Source organism: Oreochromis aureus, linkage group 1, assembly GCF_013358895.1.
Source record: "Oreochromis aureus strain Israel breed Guangdong linkage group 1, ZZ_aureus, whole genome shotgun sequence".
Classification (NCBI taxonomy): domain Eukaryota; kingdom Metazoa; phylum Chordata; class Actinopteri; order Cichliformes; family Cichlidae; genus Oreochromis; species Oreochromis aureus.
This window is the reverse complement of record NC_052942.1, coordinates 18,189,819-18,217,623: the sequence shown is the minus strand read 5'-3', so window position 1 is coordinate 18,217,623 and position 27,805 is coordinate 18,189,819. Positions and strand designations below refer to the sequence as shown.

Below are 27,805 nucleotides of genomic sequence, written 5' to 3'. Positions count from 1 at the left end.
GCACTGCAACAACAAAACATCAGCAGTGATGGGAGAGCGGCAGACAATGTGCCGATGCAGTGATGTTTTATTACAGTTTCCTTACTGTTAACAGATTCCACACAAGACCCCAAAAAGCCAACAGCATCCTCAAATGACAAGTATTGTCTCTGCAGACGTCCATTGTCGTTGTGTCACCGACTGATACGTTGCTCAGTTATGATAAACTTGGGCTTTGTGTGTAATTTTGAGACGAGCCCACACACTGCAGCTGGCTACTGTAAACATGTTTGCATCATATCTGTTAGTTGATGTTAAACGATAAGTTAATAACACGGCTTTTTCAAAAAAGCCTGAAGCTGTGGAGTCATATTAACGAAATAATTTGTTAAATGTCAGCAGAAGCAGTTTTCGATGTTGTTTAAGCATTTTATATTGCATACAGTCATTTAGACCTGATTTAAGTGGCCACGCAAGAGGATGGAAGTTCTGCTTTTTGGCAGTGTCATTGCAGGCTTCGCCCCCTCAGGCTTCAGACCTAGAGGCTACTTATCACTCCGTGCCAGAACTCTAGTTATAATCACATCAATTTAATGACTTACACATTTGATTCAAACATTACTGAAGACTCAGTGGAGCCAGAACAGTGTTTCTTCTGCCCTTTGGGCTAAATAGGCTTTTCCTGATTTGTTCACATCCCTGCAAATGTCACTGCACAGAGATAGACGTCTCCTTGATATCTCTACCCTTCCATTTAACCAGTGCTAAACCCACAGACAAGACTTTTAATTACTTTTTGAGAGACAGGACAGTCTATTATCAAACACATTATTTTCACCTCAGACATCTCCCAGCCCGACTCAATCAATAGTACCATTCTTCTGTATGAACATATTAATATCACAGTCTTATAATGAAAATGAAAAGTGTCAGGTTCGGTGGGTAATCTGTTTTAGGTATCGATTCGTGCCAAGGCTCGTCCAAGGTCACGGCCCCTGTTTTATGTATGTATGTATGTGTATATAGGTGTGTGTGCACATAAAAACACACACACCTACCAGTGGTTATATTTAGATCTTTAAGCAACACTCTTCAGCTTCTTAAATTGTTGATCTATTTGCCCTCGCCTTTTCTCGCGGTTAACTCCTCTCCCTTTACCTCTTCTTCTTCATGACTCAGCCTCTCTGGTGTGCTCTTCCTATATTCAGTTATGTCACTGAGCATTTGCAAATTAACCTAATGATTCATTTATTACAGCAGCAGAATATTGTTAGAGCTTGGCGTCTAGGCTCTGTGCTCATCACTCTGCACAAATATTCTATGTATAAAATTGGGAAGTGATGAGCAAATATTGCCCAGAGCCTACAGGTGGTGGAGGGTCCAAAACAACAGGCAGCAGATGCAGTGCACAAGCACCAATGACATGACAGAAAGAGAGATGGGGACATTTTTATGCCTATGTAAAACACTGAAATGGGAAATTGGGTGTTTTTGGTGTGTTGTGAGAAGGAGCTATGGTGTTGTCCCTGTTATTTATATTTACAGAGCGTCACCACCTTTTTAAAAAAAGAAAAATTGTAATATAGGGCTGTCAAACTGTTGCAAAAGATAATTAAGCTTCTGGGAACTCTAGACCGACCTGTGGTACAGGCATTATTCTCACCTATGCAGGTGTCCAAGTTCTGCAGCAAACTTGGATAAGATAAAGGAGCTGTCTCAAAAGCTAAGATAAGAAATTATTTAACTAAACCATTTTTTTAAACATTGCTCAAAGACTTCAAATTCCAAGATACAGTTTTGGCAGCATGATACTAAAGTCACTGTACAGCGGGAAACCTCCCTGGATATACACGACTGCCAAAGACTTAATGAAAGCAAGAACAAAGAATCTGCAGAGTATAAGAAGAACACTAAACAAGCAAGGACTTTGTCAAGGAAATATTACATAGCTATATTTTTCAGCTGGAAGGTTTCATCGGGGTTTTGAAATAAAATACAAACACAGACACTTAAGTAACACAAGCCATGACACCGATGATTTATAGGTGTGTTGCTGGAAAAGAGAGCAGGCTACAAAATTCACATGGGAAATCAAAACTGTGAACATCTACCAGATGTAGCAGAGTATCTGTCTTCACAGCCAAACGCGAGAATCAAAACGCTGCTAAAGTGCCTTAAGACTCGTTGCTTTGTTTGCAAGCAGGGACTTCGTGACGGCACATTTGCTGCACACTTTTACCGAGTAAAAGAAAATACAAGCTGACTTAAATGTGGACGAAAGAAACAGATCAGCCTGTAGATTGAAGGATTTTGTTAACAGAGTGATGAGACTAAAGTGGAACTGTTTGGATCCATGAATCAAGATGTCTTGTTGTTTAAAAACAGACAATCCACTGAAGAAGAATGTGTTGGCTTAGGTCCCCTGATGATTGGTAATCAGTTCATTAATCATTCCTGGTGCATCATTCAGTAGCCACCGGAGTCTCAAGAGATGTTATTCACTGAAAATATTCTGTCACATTTAAAGAAAAGAAGATGCAGCAATTAAATTAAGACAAGCTGCATGTTTTGGCAGCTGAGGATTTTTGTTTTTGCTTAAAATTCATAATCATACCCTATGTAGTATGATGTTTTTCTGGGAAAAAACAGGCACGCAGCCTGCCACTGTTCGTGAATATGTGTGGGTTTTGTTTGGTTTTTTTTTTAAATTATATGTTATTTACTTTACTGTATATGTCATTACAACATTTTCATCCTTTTTTAGTCATAAAACTAAATTAAAGGTATTTAAAAATTCAGCCTGGTTTCATGGCAGTTCAATTTTGAAAACAATTAAAACAAATAATTTTTTTTTTTACCGTTCCTTCGTACGAATTTCCCAACATTATTTTGTGTCCACAACGTTTAATTTATCCACTTTTATATGTACTAAGAGTTCCAACCGGTCATGGCAGATGGTTGCTCCTCCCTGGCCTGGTTCTGCTGGAGGCTTCTTCCTGTTAAAAGGGAGTTTTTCCTTTCCATTGTCGCCAAGCGCTTGCTCGTAGGGTCTCATAGGTCTTTACCTTACAATATAAACCACCTTGAGCTGACTGTTGTTGTGATTTGGCGCTATATATAAAAAAAAAAAAATCTATAAAAAATCTGTAATTAAAAGTCAACATTTAGATGTTGGTTTGGCAGTGCTGGATTAAACTGTTTTGACTTTTACACCAAGTTTGATTCATACGTGAGAATTAAAGCTTGTTGGTTAAGGTCAGGCATCAAAAAACATCATTGTTTGGGTAAAAATCTTTGCCAGTCTTTTCAAACTTTGTTGTCATAGTTGCCATGATGATGCTTCCCTGCTTCCTCTACAAAAAAACTTCTGACTTTAATACTTACTGAACTGTATCATAGTCATGTCGCTGAACATGAAAAGGCTGATTCATTTGCCAGTAGTTTTGATTGCAACTTCATTTCATTCTTTTCAAAGATATTACTTGAGTACTACTTTAAAATGAATGATTAACATAAAAGGTAGGAACTCTTTGAGTTCATATAGATGGATGAATTTTGTCCTATGCAAGCTGAAGTTATGAACATGTATGCAGGTGACCCATTTGTTAGCCTCGTACACTTTAACTCATTTTCTAGCAGGTTCCCTTTTGTGTTTGTAATTTTTGGTCAACACAATCTCGAGACAGTTGTTTGTCCTTTTGGTTAAACCAGTGTCATAGTCGCCGAGCTTAATACCTTGAGGGTTTTGTGTTGAAAGCTGATAATACTCATATGCAATGTTAACATATTGATGCTCACTCATAATGGAGAGCCAATCCATTTGTGTTAAATATTTCTAAACTGACATGTGTCCTCTGTGTTTTGACAGATGCCATGCTGCTGGTGGCAGACAGGCTGCAAGGCCCCTCCAATATTGAAGCAGTTATACAACCAATTGACATCAAGATCTCTGATGCTATCATGACTATGCAGGACAACAGCATGCAAGTGTCAGCCAAGGTATTGTATCCTGAAGAAGCCGTGCTGACTTTGTTGAATTTGCGCTGAAAACAGTGTTTACACACACACAATATCTGACCTGATAAACTGTATGTACATTTTTAAGTAGTGTAAAACCACAAGTAGCATAAAAAATTGCCTTGTCTAATGTCTCATCCAGGAAACTTCAATGAGAAGGAACCTCTCATTGCCCCTTTTTATTTTTTTATTCATATGAATCTGCATGATTTAGTAGAAATATCTCACTCTGTGAAATGTAAATACAATATATATTTGGAGCCCTGTGACAAGCTTTTACACACAACACAGTCTCCTAAACATCACAATTTTTATTACTTATTTAGATAATAAATGCAACGCATCACAGTGAGCCTTCTAGCAACATATCAATCACAATATGGAGTTGCAAAATGTTCACTGTCAGCATTCAGACGGTTCCCTTGTATTCACATTTCTAAAATGTGGGACAGGACATATTAAGGTTTTCGCTATATCAGAAACTGCGATGCATCCATGGAATCCACTCACAGCAGAACGTCTGGTCTTCACATGTCCTGTGAATGATTTTAGTAAGCCATTTCATAGTATATGAAGGAGGTTTCTAGGAGACAGATTAACATGCAGTAGAAGCTGCTAATTCTGTCTTTGTCCTCTTTAGACTTCAAATTGCAAATTGGTCTTTGGCATATTTTAAATATGAAGTGGCACAATTAGGATATTATCACACAGTGGATGGTTTTTCACTGCCTTTCTTGTCAAAAGGCAGCTTTTTCACTTCATCATTGTTATTCTGATGGTTTCGTGTGGCCCATCTCCATGCCAGAGTTGCAAAAGTCACTGTGAATTAGCTGTCACGTTGTCTCCCATATCAAACAGCTGTCAATGTGCAACTTAACCCCTTGTCAATGCACTTGACGTCTCACTTCTCTGAGGCTGTGCTTGGCTGACAGATTGGTCTCAGATTATAATCTTTCACATTTTGACCGTTTCCCTGAGCTGTGTCTTGTTCTTCGTTTACTGCTCCTCAAACCTGTTGAAAACCATTTTGCTTGTGCGATGTGCAAGATATTAGAAGCGTAATCATGGTGAAGAATCGCTAAATATTAGAGAAAAGCAGTCTCTTGTCATGACAGCCGTCTAATACATCAGGGTGCTCCATCACCTACTGAGCCAGGGGCCAGTAAACGAGCCAGGGAGGAATGCTAATGAGCTGTGCTGTTTGGAGGTGTCTTGTTTGGGCCTTAAAAGCAATCTGCTGTTCATATGAACCTCTATGAGCCACACACTGATTAATGCGAGATTCCAGTGGTAAATCTGCACTTCTCGAACCATAAACAACTCAACTTTTGTTTTTTAAGTTTAAGAACTTTCCTTTTAAGAAAACCAATGTGTGTCCGGGTTTACATTGTTCTCAGGTAGTTACTTTCTCGGTATCGCTCAGCCACGTAACACTAAATATTACAAAATGCTACAATTCTGCATTTTCCTCTCCCAAAAGTTTTCCTATTTGCAGTTCAGAATAAAATAAGCCTATGACTTTTATCTCTTCTGTACGCTGACAGCTTCATTTCAGTTGTATTTTGTGATAACGTGGCTGCAAAACAAGGATGCGACATAGAATCCTGGTCAGATGTCAGATTTTCTTAATTTTATATCTCGCTAGGACGACTGAGTAACAACATATCAAGGGTTAATTCCTTTTCTTCCAACAATATCACACTTCATTTAAAAAGAGACTCATCACTGATAGACAGTATTGGCTCCAGGATGGCTCTCTACAGTTTGGCTGTCTCAAATCACAGAGCAGAAATGGTGCTGAGAGCAAATTGACAGAGGGAGAAATATCAGTGGTAGAGCAAAGTACAAGTTTTGTGGGATCAAAATGGACGTGTAATCTACAAAGTAACAGATTCAGCCCTGGCTCGGTGTAGTTTTGTGCATCCTCTGAATGCTGACAACTAAATTATTTATCACAGCAAAAGTTCACTGTCATTATTATGGGGAAATATTGCATTATTATTACAAAACTGGGCAGTTTGTCCTCTTTTCCCTGGTGTCTGCCTTTTCTCTGTGGTAACTTTGTGTACCTCTGTTCTGTTTTTAGGTCTTTCAAGGGTGTGGCCAACCAAAGCCATCAGGAATAGGCAGGTCTGCGCGGGGCATCTCAGATGTGTTCAGCGGGCGTTTCAGGCCCTACACCCCTGAGGAGAGGCCAACCACTGCAGCTGGAACTAGCCTGGATAGACTGGTATGCACCGAGACTAGATAATTTCACCAGTACTGTAAACCTGGATTGAAAAATGCAGTTATAAAAATTTAATGAAATAATAATTACCTTTGTGATATAAACAGCTCCAGAGATGCCTGAAAGATGAAATAATTTATGTGGAAGAACTGATCCATTCCTAAAGCAAACCTCGAATACAGAGCCTTGACTTTAAAGCCTAACTCATGCGGTGCTAATGCATGATGATTTCCAGTAAAGAAGTCAGGATTCTGCCAACAAAGGATGCCGAACACGCTTCCTTTCTCACATTTTTCAAAAGCTCAACTGATTTCCACTGTACAGAAGAGGAGTGTTTTTGAAATTTTATTGGCAGAGGCAGACTCGGCGGTGGCATGCTGAGTTTAAGGTCGACTTACTGGAGCTCATGTCAAAAGGCCAGAAAAAATAGAGGCTTGTTCATATAGTCCATATAGCCCCCAGGTGCTGTGTGACTTCCACTGCTGCTGTACTCAGTGTTAAAATATTTCCGTTCTTGCACTCACTGTCGATGGTTGCACAGAAAAATCACAACAGCACACGCTTTTTCAACACAAGCTGGACATGTTGTTTAATACATATTCCTCGTGAGCATGAGAGAAGGGTAAAGCCCGAGCCTTATCCCAGAATGTGCAATATGTTGAGTGAACAACAGCGTACAAAAGATTCAACATCCACCCACCAAACTTCAGAATGATGAAAAAATGCTAAGACATTAATTGAGGCTACAAAAAAGGTCTGCGGAGCCCCCTGATGCTACTGAGGCACATTGTGTAGGAGGCTGTCAACGTCAGGCTTTGCTATAGAGCTGCGCAGAAGCCCATAAGTTGATACGATGTTAAACCGGGCCTCACAGCCCACGACTCTTCATCTTTTCCCCTGTTGCTACAAAATATATGCTGCTGTCATGTAGCCACAAAAGCCTGCTGAGTGTCACAGTTTAGATATTGTGATGTACCTGATATTAACTAAGCTTTGTGTGTTTCATGTCAAGCTGACTTATTCTTATGGATATGAAACACACTTCTATGAGTAGGCAAGCCTAACATAAAGCACTGTGGTCATAAAGAGATAGACATGCTAGGGAACAATCCTCAGGTACGGTTTGGCATTTAAGTGTGCTAACATCCCGCACAGCATTGCACCACCAGCAGCAGCTTCTCATGCTTTCATGTTGTTTACACCAAATCCTGGCCCTGCCATCTGAACGTCTCAGCAGAAATGGAGACTCATCAGACCAGGTGGCATTTTTCCAGTCTTCTGTGGCACCAGGTGTGGTTTTCTGCTGCTGTAGGTTTGATGTGTGGTGCATTCAGAGACACTCTTCTCCATATGTTGGCTGTAACGAGTATTTATTCAAGTTGTTGTTGCCTTCCTATCAACTTGAAGCAGTCTAGCCACTCTACTCTGACCTCTGGCATCAACAAGGCATAGAACTGCCTCTCACTGGATATTTTCTCTTTTTTGGACTGTTCTCTGTAAACTACAGAGATAGTTCTGGGGGGGAAATCCCAGGAGATCAGCAGTTTCTGAAATACTCAGACTAGCCTGTCTGGCACCAGCAACCATGCCACGTTCAAAACACCTTTCTTCCCAATTCTGATGCTCAGTTGGACTCATCTTGACCTGTATGCTGTACATCCCTTAATGCATTGCATTGTTGCTTTGTGACTTTCTGATTAGATAGCTGTGTTAAAGAAGCAGTTGAAAAGGTGCACCTAATGAGTGGATATATTTTAGGGCAAAAGTTGGATTGTTTTTTACTTATAAAAGTCTGAAATTGTTACTATTCCTGCTGTTTAACATAATATGGCCTTCTACCAAATCTTTAATGAATATGTTATGTTTCTCGACAGTTACTGCTTTAAGTAAATTCAGTTAAAAGACAATTGTGAAGGAATAATAACAGAATATCAGCTGAAGTGTGCACTCACACAGACTGGATGATTGGAAAATAGCTCCTTATGCTGTGAATTTTTCCTCTGGCCAATCCATTTAGACGATGTTTTTTTTATGTAATCCTCACTCCAACTAGTAAATCCGTTTATTAAACACAGTATTGTCTTTTAAAATAAAAGGTACATTTTTATAATCTTCAACTGTGCAAGTTGTTCCATGGGATTAAAATGGAAAAAAGGAAGGAGCGGAGACGTGATTACAGGCAGCAGAGAGTATTGTGGCTGCCTCCATAAGTAGTCTTTACTCCTAAAATAGCTGTAATTGTTAGGAATACCACAGTGACTGTATAAAAGATGTCCAGAACCTTTAAAGTGTTATTCTTGAACACTCCGTATCTTTACGCTCAGGCCTCATTTGAAAATTAGAATCAAATCCACTTTTTTCTGATTCATAACATGCACATTAAAATGTGTGGGGAAAATCTAAAAGGCAAAAGCACATTTAGAGAAAACCCACTGGTTTTACTATCTTTAATAATGTATGCTTACATGCACTCCAGCCTGCTGCTTGCAAAAGATTTGAAAAGTTGTTCCAAGAAATGGGAACTGGGTAGCTCAGGAAAACATATCTAACCCGTTCTTCACTGTACTTGCATCTCACTGTGTAACTTTATTAGGTATGTTATGTGTAATACTTGCAGTACAATTACATGTGAAACACTGAAGTATTAAAAAGTTGGTGTATTTTGCTAAACTGATTGCATTGCATTGCTTGAAACAACCACTGTCATTAGACCACTTCAGCCTGCGTTCCCACATTAGGCTGCTGTTTGTATGCAGGTGGTGATCTGTGCATTGATCAGACTTGATAGCAGCTGATTTCACACTGGAAAATGTATTGTGAATAAAATGGTTTGAGGTACTCAATCTCATAGGCTGGTGAATAGAATATTTTAGCAGCACCATTTATCATTTAACTTTTTGCTTCACTAACTAGTCATTATTTTGGCCCTATTCTCTCTCAGTCTCTCTATTTCTCTGATGTCCAATTAAATCTCTTTCTTCTTCATTTCTCTGCTGCTCTCAGAGGGCTGTCTGGAGGACAATGCAACACAGTGTAAGCTTTCCATTCCTCCTCTTACATTCACAATGTCATGTGTCTCGTGGTGTTTTAATCAACCTGCCAATAGTGCTTCACTTTGCCACATTATTCAGAGCTGATATTGATTGCTTGTTTGTGGCATGTCTGCATTATTTTTACTTAGTATTTTTGTTTCTTGGTAACTTGGTAACTACACTGAAACTATGAACGGCTGAAACCAATATTTAGAACTGTGTTTTTCTGCCTCATATTTGGTCTAACATGGGTTATATTGGCAGAAAGATGGTTCAGCTGTTAGAACTTGCCCTACAGCTTTGGAGGGCTTTCTCTTTGGGTTTCCTGTATTATGTTTCTACTGCTGCTCAGCTTCATTGGAGGCTTTAAATTATTTGTTTGTATTGTAGGTTTTATTCACATTAACCCTGTTGCGACCCTGTTATGCATGAGTATTCCCCGTTGTTTTTCTTGTGTTGTGCATGACTTTTTGTATTCCTTGTATAGGTGTAGACAAGCTGAGCAAATTAATTGAGCCTATCATCTATCATCCAGGAGAATCTGAAAGACTTAAAGAACTGCAAAATTGTTGATGTACGCAGCTACAGCTACTGTATAGTACTGAATTAATCCAGCTGCTGTAGCAAACAGTGACTCAGCTGAACTTATGTAAACTTGTTACATAAGTTCAAGTTTAATATTCTTTGTGTTTTTTTTACCACTTATATATAGAAGTTAAATATGCATGTATTAGGTATGTCTTATAGCACCTGTTGGTAACAAAATTCTGGAAAGATAACAATCCTTTTTTTTCAGTACAGAAGGCAGCATTAGTGCCGTGTAGAGTTGTCAAAAAACTGATCCTCGGATTCTAATTGATGCTAAATATTACTATTGGATCAGATACTCATTTGCAATATTAACAGTGCCATCGTTGCTTCCTTGAGCTGACACACATCTTCACAGAGCCCCTCATAACGCTAGTAGCTTAACACCTAAATAGAACAAGTTTGGCGAAGCTTAAAGGCTGACATTTCAGTCTTTATCAAGAATTTTGAGACAATGTTGAAGTATTTGAGTTATTTTGAATGCTTACCTGTCTGACACACACATTGCAGTTAGCTGATGGAAATATTACCCACATTATCCTTCCCCTCCTGTTATTGTTGAGGTAGCAGCTAGCGGCTATGGCTAATAATAACATGACAACATTAATCTTGGAGCTCAGCAGTAAATGTTATCAGTTCTACTGGTCTGTAATATTAATATTCACTTAACGGGATAATGTAGTTATTTGTGTATAGAAAGTGATATATTTCCTAACTCCTGATTTACTAATAATGCAGATTGAAGGTGAGAGCAGTCTGCCAGCATCTAGACAGAAACAGTGTAAAGTTCCTTAATAACCCCATTTAATTAGCAATGAAATATAGTGCCAGGAACCACAGGAAATATGCATTTTTAAAAATATGCCTGTTAATTTGATCATTTTTTTCCCCCATGGTAAAAAATGGTTTTGAGTAGCAAGTATTTTTCTGGGGATCGGTACTGAGTTTGAAATTCTAGTATCATGACAACCCTAGTATGCACACTGTACTGCATGAAAGGCATTGATTGTAATGAATTAATTATTCATCCCTTGGCTGTCACAGGGTGACAGGCGGCGTGCACTCCTGACAGGTCTCTGTTCTATCGCAGGGCTAACACAAAGAGACAGACAACTATTCACACTCACATTTACACCTGTGGCCAATTTAGAATCACTAATTAACTAACAAGCATGCCTTTGGACTACAGGAGAAAACCAGAGTAATCAGAAAGAATATGTAAACTCTTACTAAATAATTGGGATACTAATGTCTTCCAAAAGTCTTCAAACTCTTGAAGTCTTCAAACCTTCAGCATTTGAAGGTCTTTGTGCTTTCGATTGGAAAGTGAAATGTCTGAGTCCTTTTTTTGCTTCTCTCACACTCTGGATGTGATTACGGTCTGATTTGTAAAAGCAGCTGCTGATTACATAATCAGTGTCTGGGACTGACTTCAGCACACATTCAAGTCAAGGAATGGTCAAAAGGTGCAGTTTGGTGGCACAGTCTTTCTTCAATTGTCTGTGGTATTTGAAGTAAAAGCGGTGAGCTTTACAAACTCAGACCAAAACACTAAAGAACTAAATTATTGACTTTAAGGCCCTAAGGCATTATAAATGCTGAATTAGTGCTACGATATATATTGAGTACTTCACTATCTCATCTGCCTCACTCTGAATGATTTTAAGCCGAAAGCCTAACTGGGTGGTTCAGACTGTCAAAGTCCTAACAGCTGAGCACACATTTGTCCTGGCTTACATGTACAAATACAGCTACTGGTAAAAACACTGCCTTTTTGAGCCGATGGCTAGCGTGTTCTTTTTTTTTCATTGAAGCTTAATTGGGGTTTAACTGAATCCTAATTTACTGATAATGCATGATATATATGAATGGTGTGGCCATAGTGTACTTTCAGTGAAATCTGTCTTCCTGTATGACTCATTCATTACTGGAACTGAATGAACTCTTTGTAATTCAAAGAAGGTCTCCTCTCACACTGAGCAAGGGCAGCTTCACTGTCTTCCTTATATATATTGGGTCCTCTGCCTGAGAGCTTGAGGGGCCTTGGGTGAGCTCAGATGTTGTCCATGGGATCTGCTGGAGCAACTCGCCTAGCTTGGGGGTCACTTTACTGAGTGCTCCAATTACCACTAGGACCACTGTTCTTCCTGATGTTGCTGTCATTCATTATCGCTACATCTCTCACTACGGCCGTCTTCCTCTGCTTGTTTACTACTATGTCCAGTTCGTTAGCCATTACCAGTTTATCCGTCTGTATCTGGAAGTCTCACAGGATCCTGTATACTATCCTGGCCACTTGGTTATGGCGTTCCATGTGTGTCCTGCCTGCTAGCATCTTGCACCCTGCTGTTATGTGCTGGATTGTCTCAGGGGCATCTTTACACAGCCTGCACCTGGGGTCTTGCCTGGTGTGATAGACTCCAGGCCCACCGTGCAAGGGCCTGTCCTTCCATGATGGTTCCTTCTCTCGCTCCTCCTCTTTCTTGGGTTTCTGCTGCCTTAGGTATTCACTAAACACATGGTCGGTTGTCCCTATCTTCCTGATGTACTCGTGGATGTTCGTTGTCTAATCCTGGACTGTGGTACTGACACTCACTAGACCTCGGCCTCCTTGCTTCCACTTAGCATACAGTCTCAGGGTGCTGGATTTGGTTGAAACCCTCCATGCATGGTAAGGAGTTTCCTCTTCTTGATGTCAGTGGCTTCTATCTTCTTCTTTGGCCTATTATCAGCATATTATCCCAGCAGGGCACCTGATCACCGGCAGGGTGAAGGTGTTGATAGCCTGGATGTTGTTCTTGCCATTCAGCTGACTCCTCTTCATTTAGTGTTGCGCTAAAGCCTTTAGTTCAGTATACACAGCAGTATTTGAGCATATCATCAACCATGTGTTCCATGTTCAGAGTCAAGAGGATGCTGATGGTGTGTTCCTTGCATATGCAGTATTTCTATTCTGTTTTTATTTTGAGAATGATAAACAGATGTCTGATAGCACAATTCTGGCAGAAATTACTTTGTTCTCTGTCTGCTTAGCATTGCTGACCCGGCATTAATGTCGGTGCCTCCATTCTACAAATGCTCACCGAAAAAAATAAATAAATAAATAGAAAAAAATGATGGATGTTAGGCGATTCAGTTGTTGATTTATTTGACCAAATTCTAACTATTTTGAGTCTCCCTAATGGGTTGTTTGTTGTTGTGCACTGTTGAAATGGGGATGCAGTTGAAAAGAAAGTAAATCAGTCATTAGCAGTGGCCGGGCCTTTCTCCATGCTCCATTTCACATTCTTTTAGCAGAGTGCCAGGGCCAGGAAACGATCTGGCAAATGGCATTTTTCTCAGGAAGGAAAAAGTGTTAAATAAATGATCACTGTTTTATTTCTTAATCAATCACGGCAATCCAGTGCTGAAAGGCATCAACCTATATGTACTTTATTGTGCAACTGTTATAGCCACAGTATACTGAAAGAATGGAGGGATTTATAGAGATTTAGCGAAACACACTGTCAATTTGAATGCATGAAAAGAGTCGATCTGAGCATCCCTCAGCTTCTGAATGGCAGCCGGCATCACTATTCCCACATGAAAGTTTTTTTCTGCCAGAATAATCAGTCATATAGAAATCACTCCGCCCAGTGCAATTGTAGACACAACTGCCAATTATGACCGATGGTAGCAGAGCCAAATTGGGTAAATCCATGAGTCATGCCATAAAATGGATCGAGTTACAGCCCTAATGAAATTCTGGCATGTAATGCAGATCTGTTCTCTCCAGTTTTTCTCTTTAATAGCCTGTGCAGATCAGCAGGCAAAAAAGAACAAGTGTTAAGACCAGTTAATCTCACTGGCATGCTAATTCGGAAAACTGGGCATGCTGAGCTAATGTTTTAGAAGCAGTAACAACCAAAGGGCTTGAGTGCTTTTGGGGTTTCTAAACTCTATTTTAGATTATGCTGACAGAAATCTGGGGAAAAGAATCTCAGCAGTGTCTTGACTCAGTTTCTTTTTTAAATAGAACAGAAAGCGCTGTAGTTTAGCCACTTAAGAGCGTGTGATTCTCTCTATACGTGTGTTTAAAGGGAGACATTATGTATCCATGTCTGTAGTCTGCAGGGTGATATCTTCGACTTAGTTAATTTCAGTTCACTTAATGCATTTTTTCATACAGATGGTCACACGTGTTATGATGGGGACATTAACTCAAAGGATCTGAGAGGTAAAAAGTGAAATCCACTGATAATTCATCTCTATTATGTACGTGGGGGGAAACCACACAAGTGCAGAAGATTTTCTGTGTCTTAGTGGGTCTGTTTTCACGTACAGAAAGGACTCCTCAGTTTAAATTCAACTAAAGACTGAGATGGAAAACTTTTAGCCAGTCCAGCACCTCACCAGGCCTATTTTAAATCTTATTACCAAAGAATTTAAAATAATGGGATGGTGTGAACTAGTTGTCTCAGGATTACCCTCTATGGCTATGTAGAGGGCAATGAATTTAACTGTCCAGAGGTAATTCTGTCTGTCAAAAGTGATGAAAATCTGACAGTGACTGATGTGTAATCAGCCATGCTCACTCAACAGAAACCTGTCTCACAAAATGAATTAGAATTAATGAACATGGACAGACACAACAGATCAGTGTGGCCACCTTCTAACTCCTTTGTGTTTATAGTCAGCTTCATTACTTTATTTTCTATTGCACCAGTTCCTTTGCTTCAACACACTTAATTTGGGATCGCTTTCTTTTTCATTTCATGTATCCTTTAAGTTTTATGTCTTGCTTCGTTCTTATGCTAAGCCCAATTGAGCAATTGCCCAAGGATGTCTGCATTCTTCACATGAAGCAGTCTTTTTTTCCAATACTTTTTCACTTTGCCAACTTAGCAGAGCGCACACTAAATGATGCATCACTGATCGTGTATTAAGCGGTGAAATATTTTCCTCCACTGTGGTGGTTTTGCGCTTTTTAATGTTCCTATTTTCACAAAAACACACAAATGAGTAAAAATATATTTCACTATAATATTGAAAGAAACACTAGCTTGCAGGACTCTGTCAGTGCGCTTGTTCTGCCGCCGAAGGAGGAAAGAACGAAGCTAGACACCTATTGTGGTGGACAGCTGGTTGGGAAATGTGCACAGTATGGTGCGTGCTGCAGGGAGATACTCCAGTAAATTACAAAACCATGGTGATGTTTTGTTGTTTGCTGGTTTCCAGCTACTCTGCCTGGGTTATTTGCAAGCTCTTCTGAGCTTTCTCTGCTCTCTGTTCTGGGAGCTCCTTACAAATCTTACACTGCAGTGCAAGAGCACCGTATGATTTTCTACTGACAAAACCAGCAGAGTTCAAAATTCTTTGACAGAGATGGCGCGAAATCTTCTGTCAGATTTCAAGTTTCACCCAAGAACTATAATGAGATCAGTGACACTCTTTCAAATCCAGACATGTGAAATATGTGGACTTTGTTTCAGAGTTCATAAATCTGGCTGAGACAAGCAAAAGTTGGTGAAATGTGTGACATTTTCAAAAATATAGTTCTTACAAGAAATGCACAATGAAAAATAAACAACAACAGCTGTGGTTAGTTAACAGGCTGCTTCTACTTCTGGTACTCCTGATTTTTAAAGCGGCGACAACACTATATTAGTTTAGATAAATAGATAGATAGAGAGAGAGAGAGAGATCCAGTCCCTTTTAACCAATTTTTATTGTTAATCATCCAAATGGCATAATGGCAAACCACCAACAAGCTTCTTCTGATTTTTTCCTTTGTTTACCCATCACTGTGCACTGCTTTAAAATCCAGGCCTCCTTTCCATCACCACTGTGGTTTTGTTTTCTATATTGCTCGTGTGCTGTTATATCAAATGCTTCAATACATTTGATGCTGTATTTTTCATGGTTGAACACATTTTGCTGCTGGCACAAAGTTTATAGCTGACAACAATGTTCTTTGCATTTTTTACTGGAGGGAAACAATAAAACCTGTTGTCTCCTTCTCTGCCTCTTTGTCATGCTGTATCCTTCATCTAGCTCACCTCCCATGTGTGCATGCCATCACAAGATTGTATTCCTTGGACAAAAACAAATGTCAGTCTGGCATGCTAGTGTTATTTGGATTAGTTAATGTGATATAAGAACACACAATAATTGATAATACGTGATACTGATGAGACATTGTCCAACTCTTGATATCTCTCCCTCGCATATGATCTAAATGGAAATGGACAAACCAGCTTATTCAGCATGCTGCTACATATACATAAAGTATACTGTACACTTTCAGTCTGCTGATTAATTAACTAGTCACTAGACTCTGTCGTGTAACAGTGATGGAAAATTTCCTTGTAATCTAACATCTATCCTCCCATTATTCATGGCCAGTGCCGTCAAAGAAGCGAAATGTCCATGAGGTAAACAGTGATCTATCATACATCATTTATTCACGATCTCCCCACAGTAATGAAGAAAGCTCAACCTTTCTTGTTTTCATCTTCAGTTTCACTGTAAATGAGAATTTCCCATCTCGAGCTAAATTTGGGCCCAGACTGCTCAGCTAAACCTGGCTGCTTTACCCTCTGAGCAGTTTGTGTGTATATGCCGCCAGAAAGGCGCAGCATTTATTGGAATCTGCCTCGGCTCCAGCATCTCTTCTCATCATCAGGCTGTTTAGCCCACTACTGTTTCCCTTGACATTGTGTGGTTATCATTCCTGCCTAAAGGTAGAAGGCGTTTACCTTGATTTAGCGCTGCAGAGCCTTGTGAGCTTAACTCATCTACATAGGTTGGCAGGAAGGCTGAAATAAACCAGTGTGGCCAAGAAAATCCTATTTAGAGCATTATTCAAAGCACTGAATCACAAAATGCAGGGCCATTGTGTTTGAAGTAAGCTAACCCAATTGCTGTGAGCATAACAAGGAAGTGACCATTTGTGTTGGTTCTCTTTGGAGATTTTCCGACTTTTTCAAAGCCCATCTTTGCTATGCTTTATATAATTTAAATCCCCCGGTGCAGACGGGTTCAAGCCACAATACCATTAGCCGGTTCCTGGTGGTGTCCATGTGACCTAGAAACTCCAGGACTTTAAGTGATCCTGCAGGATATTTTTGCATATTTATCAAGGTTACATAACACATTTTTGGTGAAGATTGGTCAATGCACATATTCTTTCCAGCGGTATCTGTTCTTTTTATGTAATGTTTTTTCTTGGTGCTTGAAGTTTACTCTAAGATGATTAAAATTTTCTTTGCTGAATGTGTTCATAGTGTTTAAGTACTGATACAATTATATTTGTTAATAACTGGTCAGTTAAAGCTAGATGGTGGCTATTAGTGGATGTGTGTTAAATCTCGCTCTAAATTTGTGCCCCACTGCAAACAGGCTGTTTTATGTACCTGAAGTTGTTAAAGTATGACATTACAATAGCTTTTTAGACTACAGCTGTAGTATGCAGCTCTGTTTTGCTTCCAGTGATCCAGACTTGGTGTGGTTTTAAACAATAGTTGTCCAAACTCTCTGAAAGTCTTTCAAAGTTTTTCTTTGGACATGGGCTGCTTTTTCATTCATTTTCAGTCCAGTCCTTGTACCTGACCATTTTCAGAGGAGTTTTTTTTTCTTTCTTTTTTTAAGTCCTTAATACTCACTTATGAGTCATGACGCATAAAAAAGGTATCTAGGGTCAAGGGATGAACCAGTTTTGTATCTACACATAGCAGAAATTTTCTAAAGACTCAGTCTTAAATTGTAACTTTACTTTTTTTAATCTTTGAAAAATGCTAAATTCAAATATAACACAGTATGACAGGCATAAAATAGTCTAAGTCCCTTAGTGCTATTAGGCAGAATCATGGAATATCTTGGCATGGTGTGTAGTGGTTCTCCAGGTCTCTCCAGAGCAGGGACCTCAACATTATTGAAGCAGTGTGGGATCATCTTGCTAGAGAATAGAACAAAAGGCAGCCAACATCCAAAGAAGAAGTCCTTCAAGAAGCCTGGAGAACTATTCCTGAAGGCTGCTTACAGAAATGACAAGAAAGTTTGATTAAGTCAGTTCAGGCTGTGTTGCAGAATAAATGCGGTCTTACCAACAAATGACTTTCAAGCTTGTTAGAACAGTTTGAAATGCTGCATTTCCATTTATGTTTGCATATGTTTCAATACCGCTGCACATATTTCTCATTTTTTATACAAAATATAAAGAAATACGGTGAGACATGATTTTAAGATTATGGTTCGTGCATGAACCTTTATAAGAATAATTCCAATAGATGATTTAAATGATCAAGGCGCCCTCTCTTGAACCAAGGCATTTAACAGCTGAGCCGGCTTTCCCCGATGATCAGTTAGCACCAGCATAATCCCCATTATAAATTCCTTCCTTTTTATTAATCTTAGTTTCTGCGGGAAGTGCATTGATAAAGGGGCTTTCCCCCCTACATCAACATGTTTGCTTTTATTTAAAGTTGCCTGCCTCGAGAGTTTCAAATATGCAAGAGATTTGAACTAATTTATTCCATGAAGTTAGTGTAGTAACTTTATGTTACAGAGAAGCATCTGTTTATAGAGCCCCCTCCCCCAAATGGTAGGTTTACCCTTGGGATGGGACACAAAACCAGCTGTGTATGAAACTTCCATCTGTGCTTACATTAGTCAGGTCACGGTTTGTTTAACATGAATGTGCTGTACTAAAACTGCTCAGTATCTGCATCATTTGAGGTCTGTTTTTTCTGTTTCACAGTAACATGAATTAAGCTCTTTCCAGTATAAATAGCACAAATATACCTAGAGATGAATTACATTAAAGTTTTATATTAAAGTAACCAGTAAGAGATTTATGGAGTCAGGTAATATTGAGACATATTTACTTTATTAAAACAAATTATTACTATTTTAAAGTATTTATGCAATCTGGGTTGTTTTAGTGTTATATCATACTATACTGGTCTTTTTTTAAGGAAATACAGGAACACAAATCAGAAAGCTTCTAGCAGTTCACAGGTGCATTGTAAACACGTATCCGGTATTATTGTGGTGGAACAAACCCGTTTAGTGTGTAATCTCCTGCTGCTGCATCTGCTATGGCTTTAATTGTTTAGATACACCAGGGTTTTTTTCCCCTGGACTTTTTACTGCTATGAAATTTCAATACTTTTATATTTACAGTTGTTAAAACAGCCACCCACAATGTTTCTTTTTTAAAAAAAATGTGCATCCATGTGGATTATATCAGTTATATTGTGTATTTTCTCCCACTGAAGCTAAATGTTTGAGAACATTTACGTCAACAGTAAGATCTAACAGATGTTACAGTTAATACAAAGTAAGCTGAGCATTTTTGTGTAAGAGAATTATCGCACATATAATTACAGAAATAACAAGTGTACACAAACACGCACACAGGGCTGTTAACAATGACAATGGCTACTGGATAAAGCTGTTGTCATGGGGATAAGTTGCAAACTGCATGCTAACTATAGCTTGCTGCCTGTTGCAGGAATTAACAGATGTGTGGGAGATTTCATTACGCTTACAGAGCCTCTGCTAATTGTGTAATTAGCTGTATACATAATCAGGAAGAGGATCAAAATATTACATTAACAAGTTCACCTGTTGTGAAAGTCACAGCAGTGGTAACTGGGATGTTTAGCTTATTTAGAAATGACCTGACTTTAACAGCCAAGGGAACATTTTAAACATCTAATGATGAGCTATGTCTCAAATCCATATTTATACTAAATTCATCAAAGTCCTTGGGTTTACAGCAGTAAGGTAATACAGCGTTATTTCAACTCTGATGGCACAACGCTTTAGGTAGATGCTGCATTAAAAGTTGAGATGACATCTGAAGGAGAATTCTTGTCTTAAATTCCTGAAAAATGCTTCTCTTCTCATCTTGCTAGAATCCTGTTTGCATAAAGAAGGAGTACTGATCAGAGGCTTCAGTTCCACACAACCTGACATCTGTTTGTAGTAACTGCTCTTTCTGTTTAAATTAAAAAATGAACAACACAGAGGCTTCTAGGCCTTCTTAGTCCTGCAGCAGCAAGGATGGACTCTCCTCTGCTTTCTGTTCCCCTCTCAAAGTCCGAGTTCAAAACATGTTTAAAATTCTCCATGTAATGGCCAGACACTTATAGGACGTTGAACTCTTAGATATCTCTATGTGGAATTGTTGAATTCTTGCCATAGCTCGAGCCAGTTGGCCTGTCCATACCTTGGCTAGTATCCAAGCATCTTCACTATTCAAGCCATAGGTTCTGATTGTCGGTGACTCCACAGATAGAAATAGTACATCGTGGCAGATAAAATCATATTCCCTGTATAATGTTCATTTTCTCATACTTTTTGAATATTAGTAGATTCTTAGACCGTTTTGTTTTTGTTTTGGCCATTTACTCGGGACCCTAGTGCCAATCAGTTTTTTTTACTGGTAATTCAATAAGGAATGACCTTTGTAAAGAACTGAAGAGGATTTATTGAAGTACAGTGTTTGAGTCATAAACATTTTAGCGATTAGGCTCAGATGAAGTTGACAGGTTCCAACAGTGGTAGGAAGTAGGACAGGAACCCCCAGAATCTAGATGCTGGCGGTGGTAGTTATCAAGCAGATGGAAATTTGGATGAGTGACCAGGATGAGGTGGAGATGGGGAGGAGGCAGGCTGAGAGACTGAGAGGCAGAATGAGAATAAGATTTAAAGCATGCAAAACTAAGGCTCAGATCTCACAGAAGAAAAAATGATCGGGCCACGATGATGACGACAGAAGTGAGGCAGAAGTGATTTAAATAATAGACCGGCGGTCCGAATGCCTAGGAATCCAGGCAGAGGAGCAAACACAGGTCTTACTCATTGAACTTCTGCACAAGCTTCATTATCACTATCAGTAAAAAAAACAATGCAGAGCATTAACTCTGACTGCTACATTCAATTTACCATGCCTAATTCATTTAATTAAATGAATTATTAAATAGCCCTAATAAATATTTGTAGGCAGTGTTTGCATAGAGCCCATAGGCTTGAAACCTGTTGTAAATGATTGTTTTCTAAAGTTAAATATTTATGACAAAATAAGCAATAATGATAATTAAATGCAAACGTGTGCGTGTGTTGTGTTGATCAGATTTGATTAAGGGCAGTCCGGCGACAGAAGCCAGAACACCGCAACTGCGATCACAGTTGCATTCATATTGCTTAATTTGGGTTGGTGCATAGAAGTAAATGATATCATGTGTTTTTTAACTGAGTGAACCCTTGGACAATTAAGGAAAACTCTCAGGTGAAATAACTAAAACATTCGCATTTTGGGGCATGATTGTGTGCCCATACAACTCAAACTGTACTAAACTAAGGAGCTGGTTGAGAACATGTGCTCTGAAGACAAAGAAGATATTATATTTAACTTTCAACCTCCAGGAAATCATCATGTGTGACTTTGTGTGAGCCGGACTGATTACTGTTTCCTTGTTGATATTTTAAGCTGGAGGATTTCTAGATTGTCTCTATAGTTAGAAAAACGCTGCAGCCAGACGTCTCACTGCATCTACAATGTGCAAAAACATTATCTCAATTTTAGCCTTCTGACACAGGCTCGCTCTGAAAATCTGTATTGATTTTAGTTCTATTGATACTAGTTAAAGCACGTTCTGGGCTTTTAAATCAGCATGAGCCTAAACAGACCGTGAGATCATCTTGCAAAGCCCAATATGAATGTGTCGTATTGGGCATCTGATAAAGGGACACTGCCGCTGTAAAGTGAAAGCAGAGGAGTGCCTCAGCATCCTCTTTTATTAAAAAATGATCTTTTTAAACAGTCATGTAGTCAATTTTCTCTGATTTCACTGTTTTACCCTGTAGTGTTCATACTGGCTCTGTTTTAAAAGATATTCGTGTTTTACTTTGTTGGTTTTTCTTATTTATTCCTCATAAAATTGCTTGTTGTGTGAGTCATTTGGGATGAGGGACAAACTGGTGCTGTGTGTTTTGATTGCGATTGATGCTTTCTTCTCAAACAGAGTGACTCATGGTGAATCACAGTGGTTTTTTTGTGAAATCGATTAAGATTGGCTTTGTTAATGGTGCATGTGTGTGCTTGGGAAGGGAATCGCACTTGTTAACAGAGAACGCAGGGAGAAAGCAGGGGCTGGTCACACTGTTTAAGCCTTGCTTCGGTGAGCTATAAGTCTGCTTCCCGTCTGTATACAGCACTCCATCGTGACAAGCAGGGACATATTAGCAGAAATATGGGCACTTACTTATAGCGCTGATCATATTTCAGGGCTATATGCATGTGATATGCTGAGACAACAAACTTAACACCTCAAACAAACAAACACTGTTTAAGAAGGTTGCACTGCTCATATCTACAGTCAGTTCTGTGGCTGAAATTTGGAATTGAAGCTGGTGGATCTGACCTGTGAAAGCCCTAATTAAAATTACTGGACCTGAATTAACATGCATTGCTGGAGTTTACCCTGCTTGCTGCATGCGCCGAATGCTCATCAGCCACTTGACACCACTTCCCGGATTCAGCAAAACCAGAGGAAGGCAGGTTGGAATAAAGCTTTGTTTGTATAAAAGATTTAATGGAATAGAGGTCCTGTTTGACATTTGGTGTAACCTTGTGATGTTGATGTGGCATTATTATTAGTAGTAGATTTGAAAAAATCACCCTGAGATCCTAATGTTAAAGTATAGTTATATTTAACCCTTTAAGCTCATTTCCAGTTTTTTAAAAATTAAACAGTTTACCTTAAAATTAAAACATTTTATCCATCTTAATGTTGCATCATCATACCTGGTAGTTTGTTGTTGAGGTTATCGGTCCCCCTCTACAAGCTGCCAGTTAAGGCAGACGTTTGTGGAGGCACTGCAAATTTGACCTATGTGAAGAGGATAATTCATCGATTATTAATGATGACAAACAGTCCTCTCAGTGTACATATGGTGAGTGTAGGATTAGGTCAGACTTTCAAGGTGAATATAGGCATCTTTGCATGGTGGCTAATAATAAAATTACAGGGCTTTACCTTGAACTATAAAGAGCCTCGATGTGCCGTTTTTAATGAATTGTTGTGATATAAATACAACTGAACTGAACAGCAATCAACAAAATTACAAGTTGTTAATGTTAATTTCAAACTTGATTGCAGCAACGTGTCAAAATAGTTGTGACAGGGCCATATTTACTACTTGTGTGTTACCCCTCTTATTCAACATCAGTCTGTAAATATCTGGGAAATGAGGAGAACAGTTGCTGGACTTTTGGGAGAGGAATGTTTTCCCATTATTGTCTGATACAGGATTCAAGCTTGTTTGTTCTATTTTTCTTTTAATGATGTACTAAATGTTTTTAGTTGGTGAAAGGTCTGGACTGCGGGCAGGCCAGTTCAACACCCAAACTCTTCTGCTATGAAGCCATCATATTTTAATAGATTTAGCATCATCTTGCTCAATGCAAAGCCAAAATGTGTATGTATCTTTCAGCATTGATGAATCCAAATAACAAGTCAGATGGTTCATCTCCTCTTTGGTCTGGAGGACATTGGCATCCATGTTTGCCAGAAACAATTTGAAATTTCGATTCGTCGGACGACAGAACAGTTTTTGCCTCAGTCCAGTCCAGACTGAGGCACAGAGAAGATGATGGAGTTAATGGTGTTTCCAGATCACATTCAAGTGTTGTTTCTTCTTTGGATGATAGAGCTTTAACCTGCATTTGTGGATGGCACAGTACAGCGTTGCAGACAACGATTTCTGGAAGAGTTTATGAGCCCATGCATGAATTTCCATGTCCAGTTTAAATAAGCTCATTCCTATTTTTAATGCAGTGCAGCCTGAAGGCTTTAAAATCTCAGGCTTCCAGTACTGATTCTGGCCTTGTCTCTTGCGCACAGACATCCAGACTCCCATAATCCTTTGAAGACGTTCCGTGCTGTAGATGGTGAAATATATATTTCGTGAAATATTTTAAGTTTTTTTTAATGTTCTACAATTTCTTGCAGATTGATGAACTCCTGCCCATCTTTACTTCTGAGAAACTCTCTAAGATCCTCTTTTTAAACCCGATCATGTTTCTGACTTGTTGCCTATTAACTGTAGTTAGTTGCAAAATTTAGTATCACTTTCTTTTCATGCATTTTGCTTCACTACGTCCCAATTTTTTAAAGATGTGTTGTTCATAATTAGCTAATATTTTTCATGAACCGTTAAGATGTCTCATCTTCAACAGTTGTTATGTTTCCTATGATTATTGTCAGTTCACGAGATTTGCAAATCATTGTGTTCTTCAGTAATTTACATCATTGTATATGTGGTTATATTTTGCTGATTGAGTTGTGTGTTGAGTTAACTGTGGCTGACAACACAACATCACAAATGTGAGTTAGTTTCTCAGATTTTCTTAAAAATTAAGCATGATCTCAAGTTAACAGTTGTGACTTTATGAAATAATTACATCCAATTCACATTTAGCTTGTTACATGTAATAACTAAAGATGTCAAATATAAGAACCAGTGTTGCATCAGGAAGTGCGATCTCCATGCAGCTAAATTAACACCTCTCTAATAGGTGTTAATTTTTTTAAAATAAATAAATAAACCTAAACACCATAACCTTGATGAATTATTACAGGATTGCTAATTGTGTTAGACTGCAGCTAATATCAGTGTATGCCTAATCACTGCATGTAGAAGCAAACTGCGTCACTCTTGTCAGTGATGTAGTTTTGAACCTACCAGCGATATTATCAGTTATTTAAAGGGTTTTTTAAAGCAGCGCAGCAGTAACCTCTGGGCTCCCAGTGAGACGGAGAGAAATGCTGAAGGTTCAGCAGCATCTAATCTTGCAGCTGCAGCATAGATGTGTGGTGAAAGCAGCAGCTATTCTAGCTGGAGTCAAACTCACTGCCCTAGGCACTCATATAAAGACTCATGGTTAGATTTTTGTCTTCACAATTTGCCCTGAGTACGCTGTGTGTTTGTGTGCTTATGTGTGTATGTTTGCAGTTACTTATTCATGAACGAGTGTTTGTTTACTGCTGTATTTGTGCAGTTGAAATGACTGTACTGAACTGAACTGCTACTGAACTTTAGACATTGTTTATGTAGACCGTACATCGAGTTATACAGATGGAAAACTCTGCATTAAACTTCCATAAGTATTCACTTCACAATGAATCATAAATGGATTTATTTACTTATATTTGTACACTGGAATGATTCTTCCTTCCTTTCTCCAGTTCACCTGAAATACTCCTGCTTGCAGATGCTTAGCTGTCAGAATGGACCGCATCAATATCACATTACTGTTGTTAAATTTTAAAGTTTGAGCAAAAATAACCAAGCACATTGTGATCTGATCCATATTTTTTTCTCAGTGCCAGGACGCTGTGGGCTATTGTGAATCAGAGCCACACCAGCATGTGTTAAACCTAACCAGCTTTGGTGTCTCCATGACAGGATTACCACATCAAATATGAGGGCAGTCTCCTGCAGTGGCATCCTGTTGGTACAGGCCCTTTCATGTCCTGTTAAGACCCGAGGCTTCACTGTATACACTTCTCTCAAATCCCCAGTGTAACAAGGACATTATGAGAGTGTGTGTGTGTGTGTGTGTGTGTGTGTGTGTGTGTGTGTGTGTGTGTGTGTGTGTGTGTGTGTGTGTGTGTGTGTGTGTGTTCACACATGGACATGAATACACATGTGTCCCCTCATGAGTTTGTGAGACAGACAGACAGATAGATACATTTTGGGTTATCCAAATGAAATGAACTGAACATGAACAAGCACTGAAAACAAATATGTCACCAGACAAATAGATCTGGTGTTTTTGTTACTTACAGTTTACATGTGTTTTATTGTAGTATTTTTCATGATTCTCAGAATCCTGATGCCGTGGACAATTACACTGGATGCTTTAATACACTTTGGGTGATTATCTGTTATTCCTGAAGAAAAGAAAAAGGCACACAGAAGCTAACAGAGCAACATAAAAAAAGATGTTACAGTTAAAAGCAGCTCTGGTGTTTTGCCAATTGATGTCAGTTTTCTGGGAAGAAAAAAAATACTCACCAACGTAACTTCCCTTTAAAAGTAGACCTGGGCATTGTTCATCCACATGCAACATCCTGCCCATTTGCTGTCCCTGACCAGCCATGTTTGGACGATGGGAAATTAGAAGTCAAACATAAATAAGTACATAAGTACATAAGTACACATCACATTGATGACTTGGAATCAGAAAATGGCTTACTGCATTTTTGCCCTGTTTTTTTTAATTTTTTTATGAACTCACAATTCAACTTTCATGACAAGCTGCCGAGTATTAAGTTTCGAGTATTAAAAACAAGTCTTTTAATTAAAATTGTCTAATTACTTTTAAACCTCACAAAGTGGCAGATTGCATAGAAAGTATAATGTCTGTAATTCCGAAATAGTTTAAAAAAAAATTTCATTTTAACTGAATCTTTATCTTTTATTTAAAATCCACTGTGGTGTGCTACAGAGGCAAATTATTAAGAAAAAAGTGGACCCAGCATCCTAACTGCACATACTTAATGAAAATTCTTGATATTAAGAAGAGATGAGCACACACGTTGCAGCAGGTAGGGTCATGCCCGTACTGAAGGTTATCCTTCCACAGAGGCTTTTCTTTATTCCCCTTCCTGCATCCCCTTTAGATAAGGGAACACAGTGATGCTCAGCACTATCTCCTATACTAAACAACAAGCACAGAGGCTGTCCTTGAGACCTCCACAGGGGTAAAATAGAAGATGGTCCAACATTATGTTCTACCCTGACACATTCAGACCTCCCAAAAATAGTGAGACCTCACCAGACAGATGTGTTCAGTCAAACAAAAAATCCTGTACGTAGTACAGGAAATGAATTTACCATACCTTTTTGTTGCATTTCACAGCATGCACACCCTATGAAGCAGTATACATGATTCAAGTTCAAGCAGTCTCAGTGTATTTAGTGTCACATCATATATGTTTATGAAAATAAACATATATCAGCACCAGAACACAGCGTAAAGTCTTTCTTTAAGAACAGGATGAAAATCTCCCCAAACAGGACAAAAAGACACTGAGAAATGGAGGCACTGCAGTGTTAACTGTATGTGGGAAACCTGAACTTATAGACAACTGTTAGAACTAGTAAAAATGCAAAATACTGATTAGAATTCTGCAGTGTGATTATAGCAGACAATGCTAATGCTAATTCAGTGGGTAGAGCGTCTTTGACATCAGGTATTTGTGTGAAGATCTGTCTCGGTGAAGGTTCGTTTTAAGCAACAGCAGCTGTGAGATGCAGATGTGTTACACTGTTAAATACATGTCATAACAACAACTAGTAAGTTATCATATTTTAGACCCCCCTCAAGAACATCAGAGTTCCACTGTATGAGGTATTTAGTCTGTGCAGCTGTGGCTTTGCTGAATGTTACTGTGGCCTGGAGCCAAAGCCAAGATAAAGAAACGTTGCTGCTCACTGGGTTATTACCTCAGGCTCGGCAGATATGACCTGATAGCTGCTCTAGTCTCTCAGCTCTCTCTCTTTTTCATCCAGTCTCACACAAAAAAGCCGGCAGTGCCGCATCTTGCAAAAACAACATTTTCTAGTTCTAACTCACAAAGTGTGTCTGTGATAGACAGCTGAAACATATAAGGCAATTTTTTTTGTATACATATGAACCAAACAGCTGCTGCACAACCTTAAATTATTGCAATTATTTTTATTATTCACAGAACTTAAACTGTGGATCCCAAAATTAATTTGTCTGCAATGACGTAAGTGCAAATATAAGGACACTATTATGTGAGCCTGGCATAACTAGTGTACGATATACAACAGCTATCTCGTGTTGCGTAGCCTCAAGAGCGTCAGAGCATTTAATTCCCTAAATACAATATAATTTTTTTATTAAGCCTGCAGGCTACATTGCCTCTTTTTCTTATGAGAT

The 27,805-nt window shown here is 38.9% G+C and overlaps 1 protein-coding gene across 3 annotated transcripts in view; it reads left to right on the top strand.

The window, feature by feature from the left end:
- gpc6a (glypican 6a) overlaps positions 1-27,805 on the top strand; it is a 153,545-nt gene that overhangs the window by 100,465 nt on the left and 25,275 nt on the right. For all 3 annotated transcript variants that reach the window (XM_039609537.1, XM_039609535.1, XM_039609530.1), the window contains exons 5-6: positions 3,848-3,978; positions 6,083-6,226. In XM_039609537.1, coding sequence (XP_039465471.1) covers positions 3,848-3,978; positions 6,083-6,226 — 275 coding nt within the window. The remainder of the gene's footprint in view (positions 1-3,847; positions 3,979-6,082; positions 6,227-27,805) is intronic.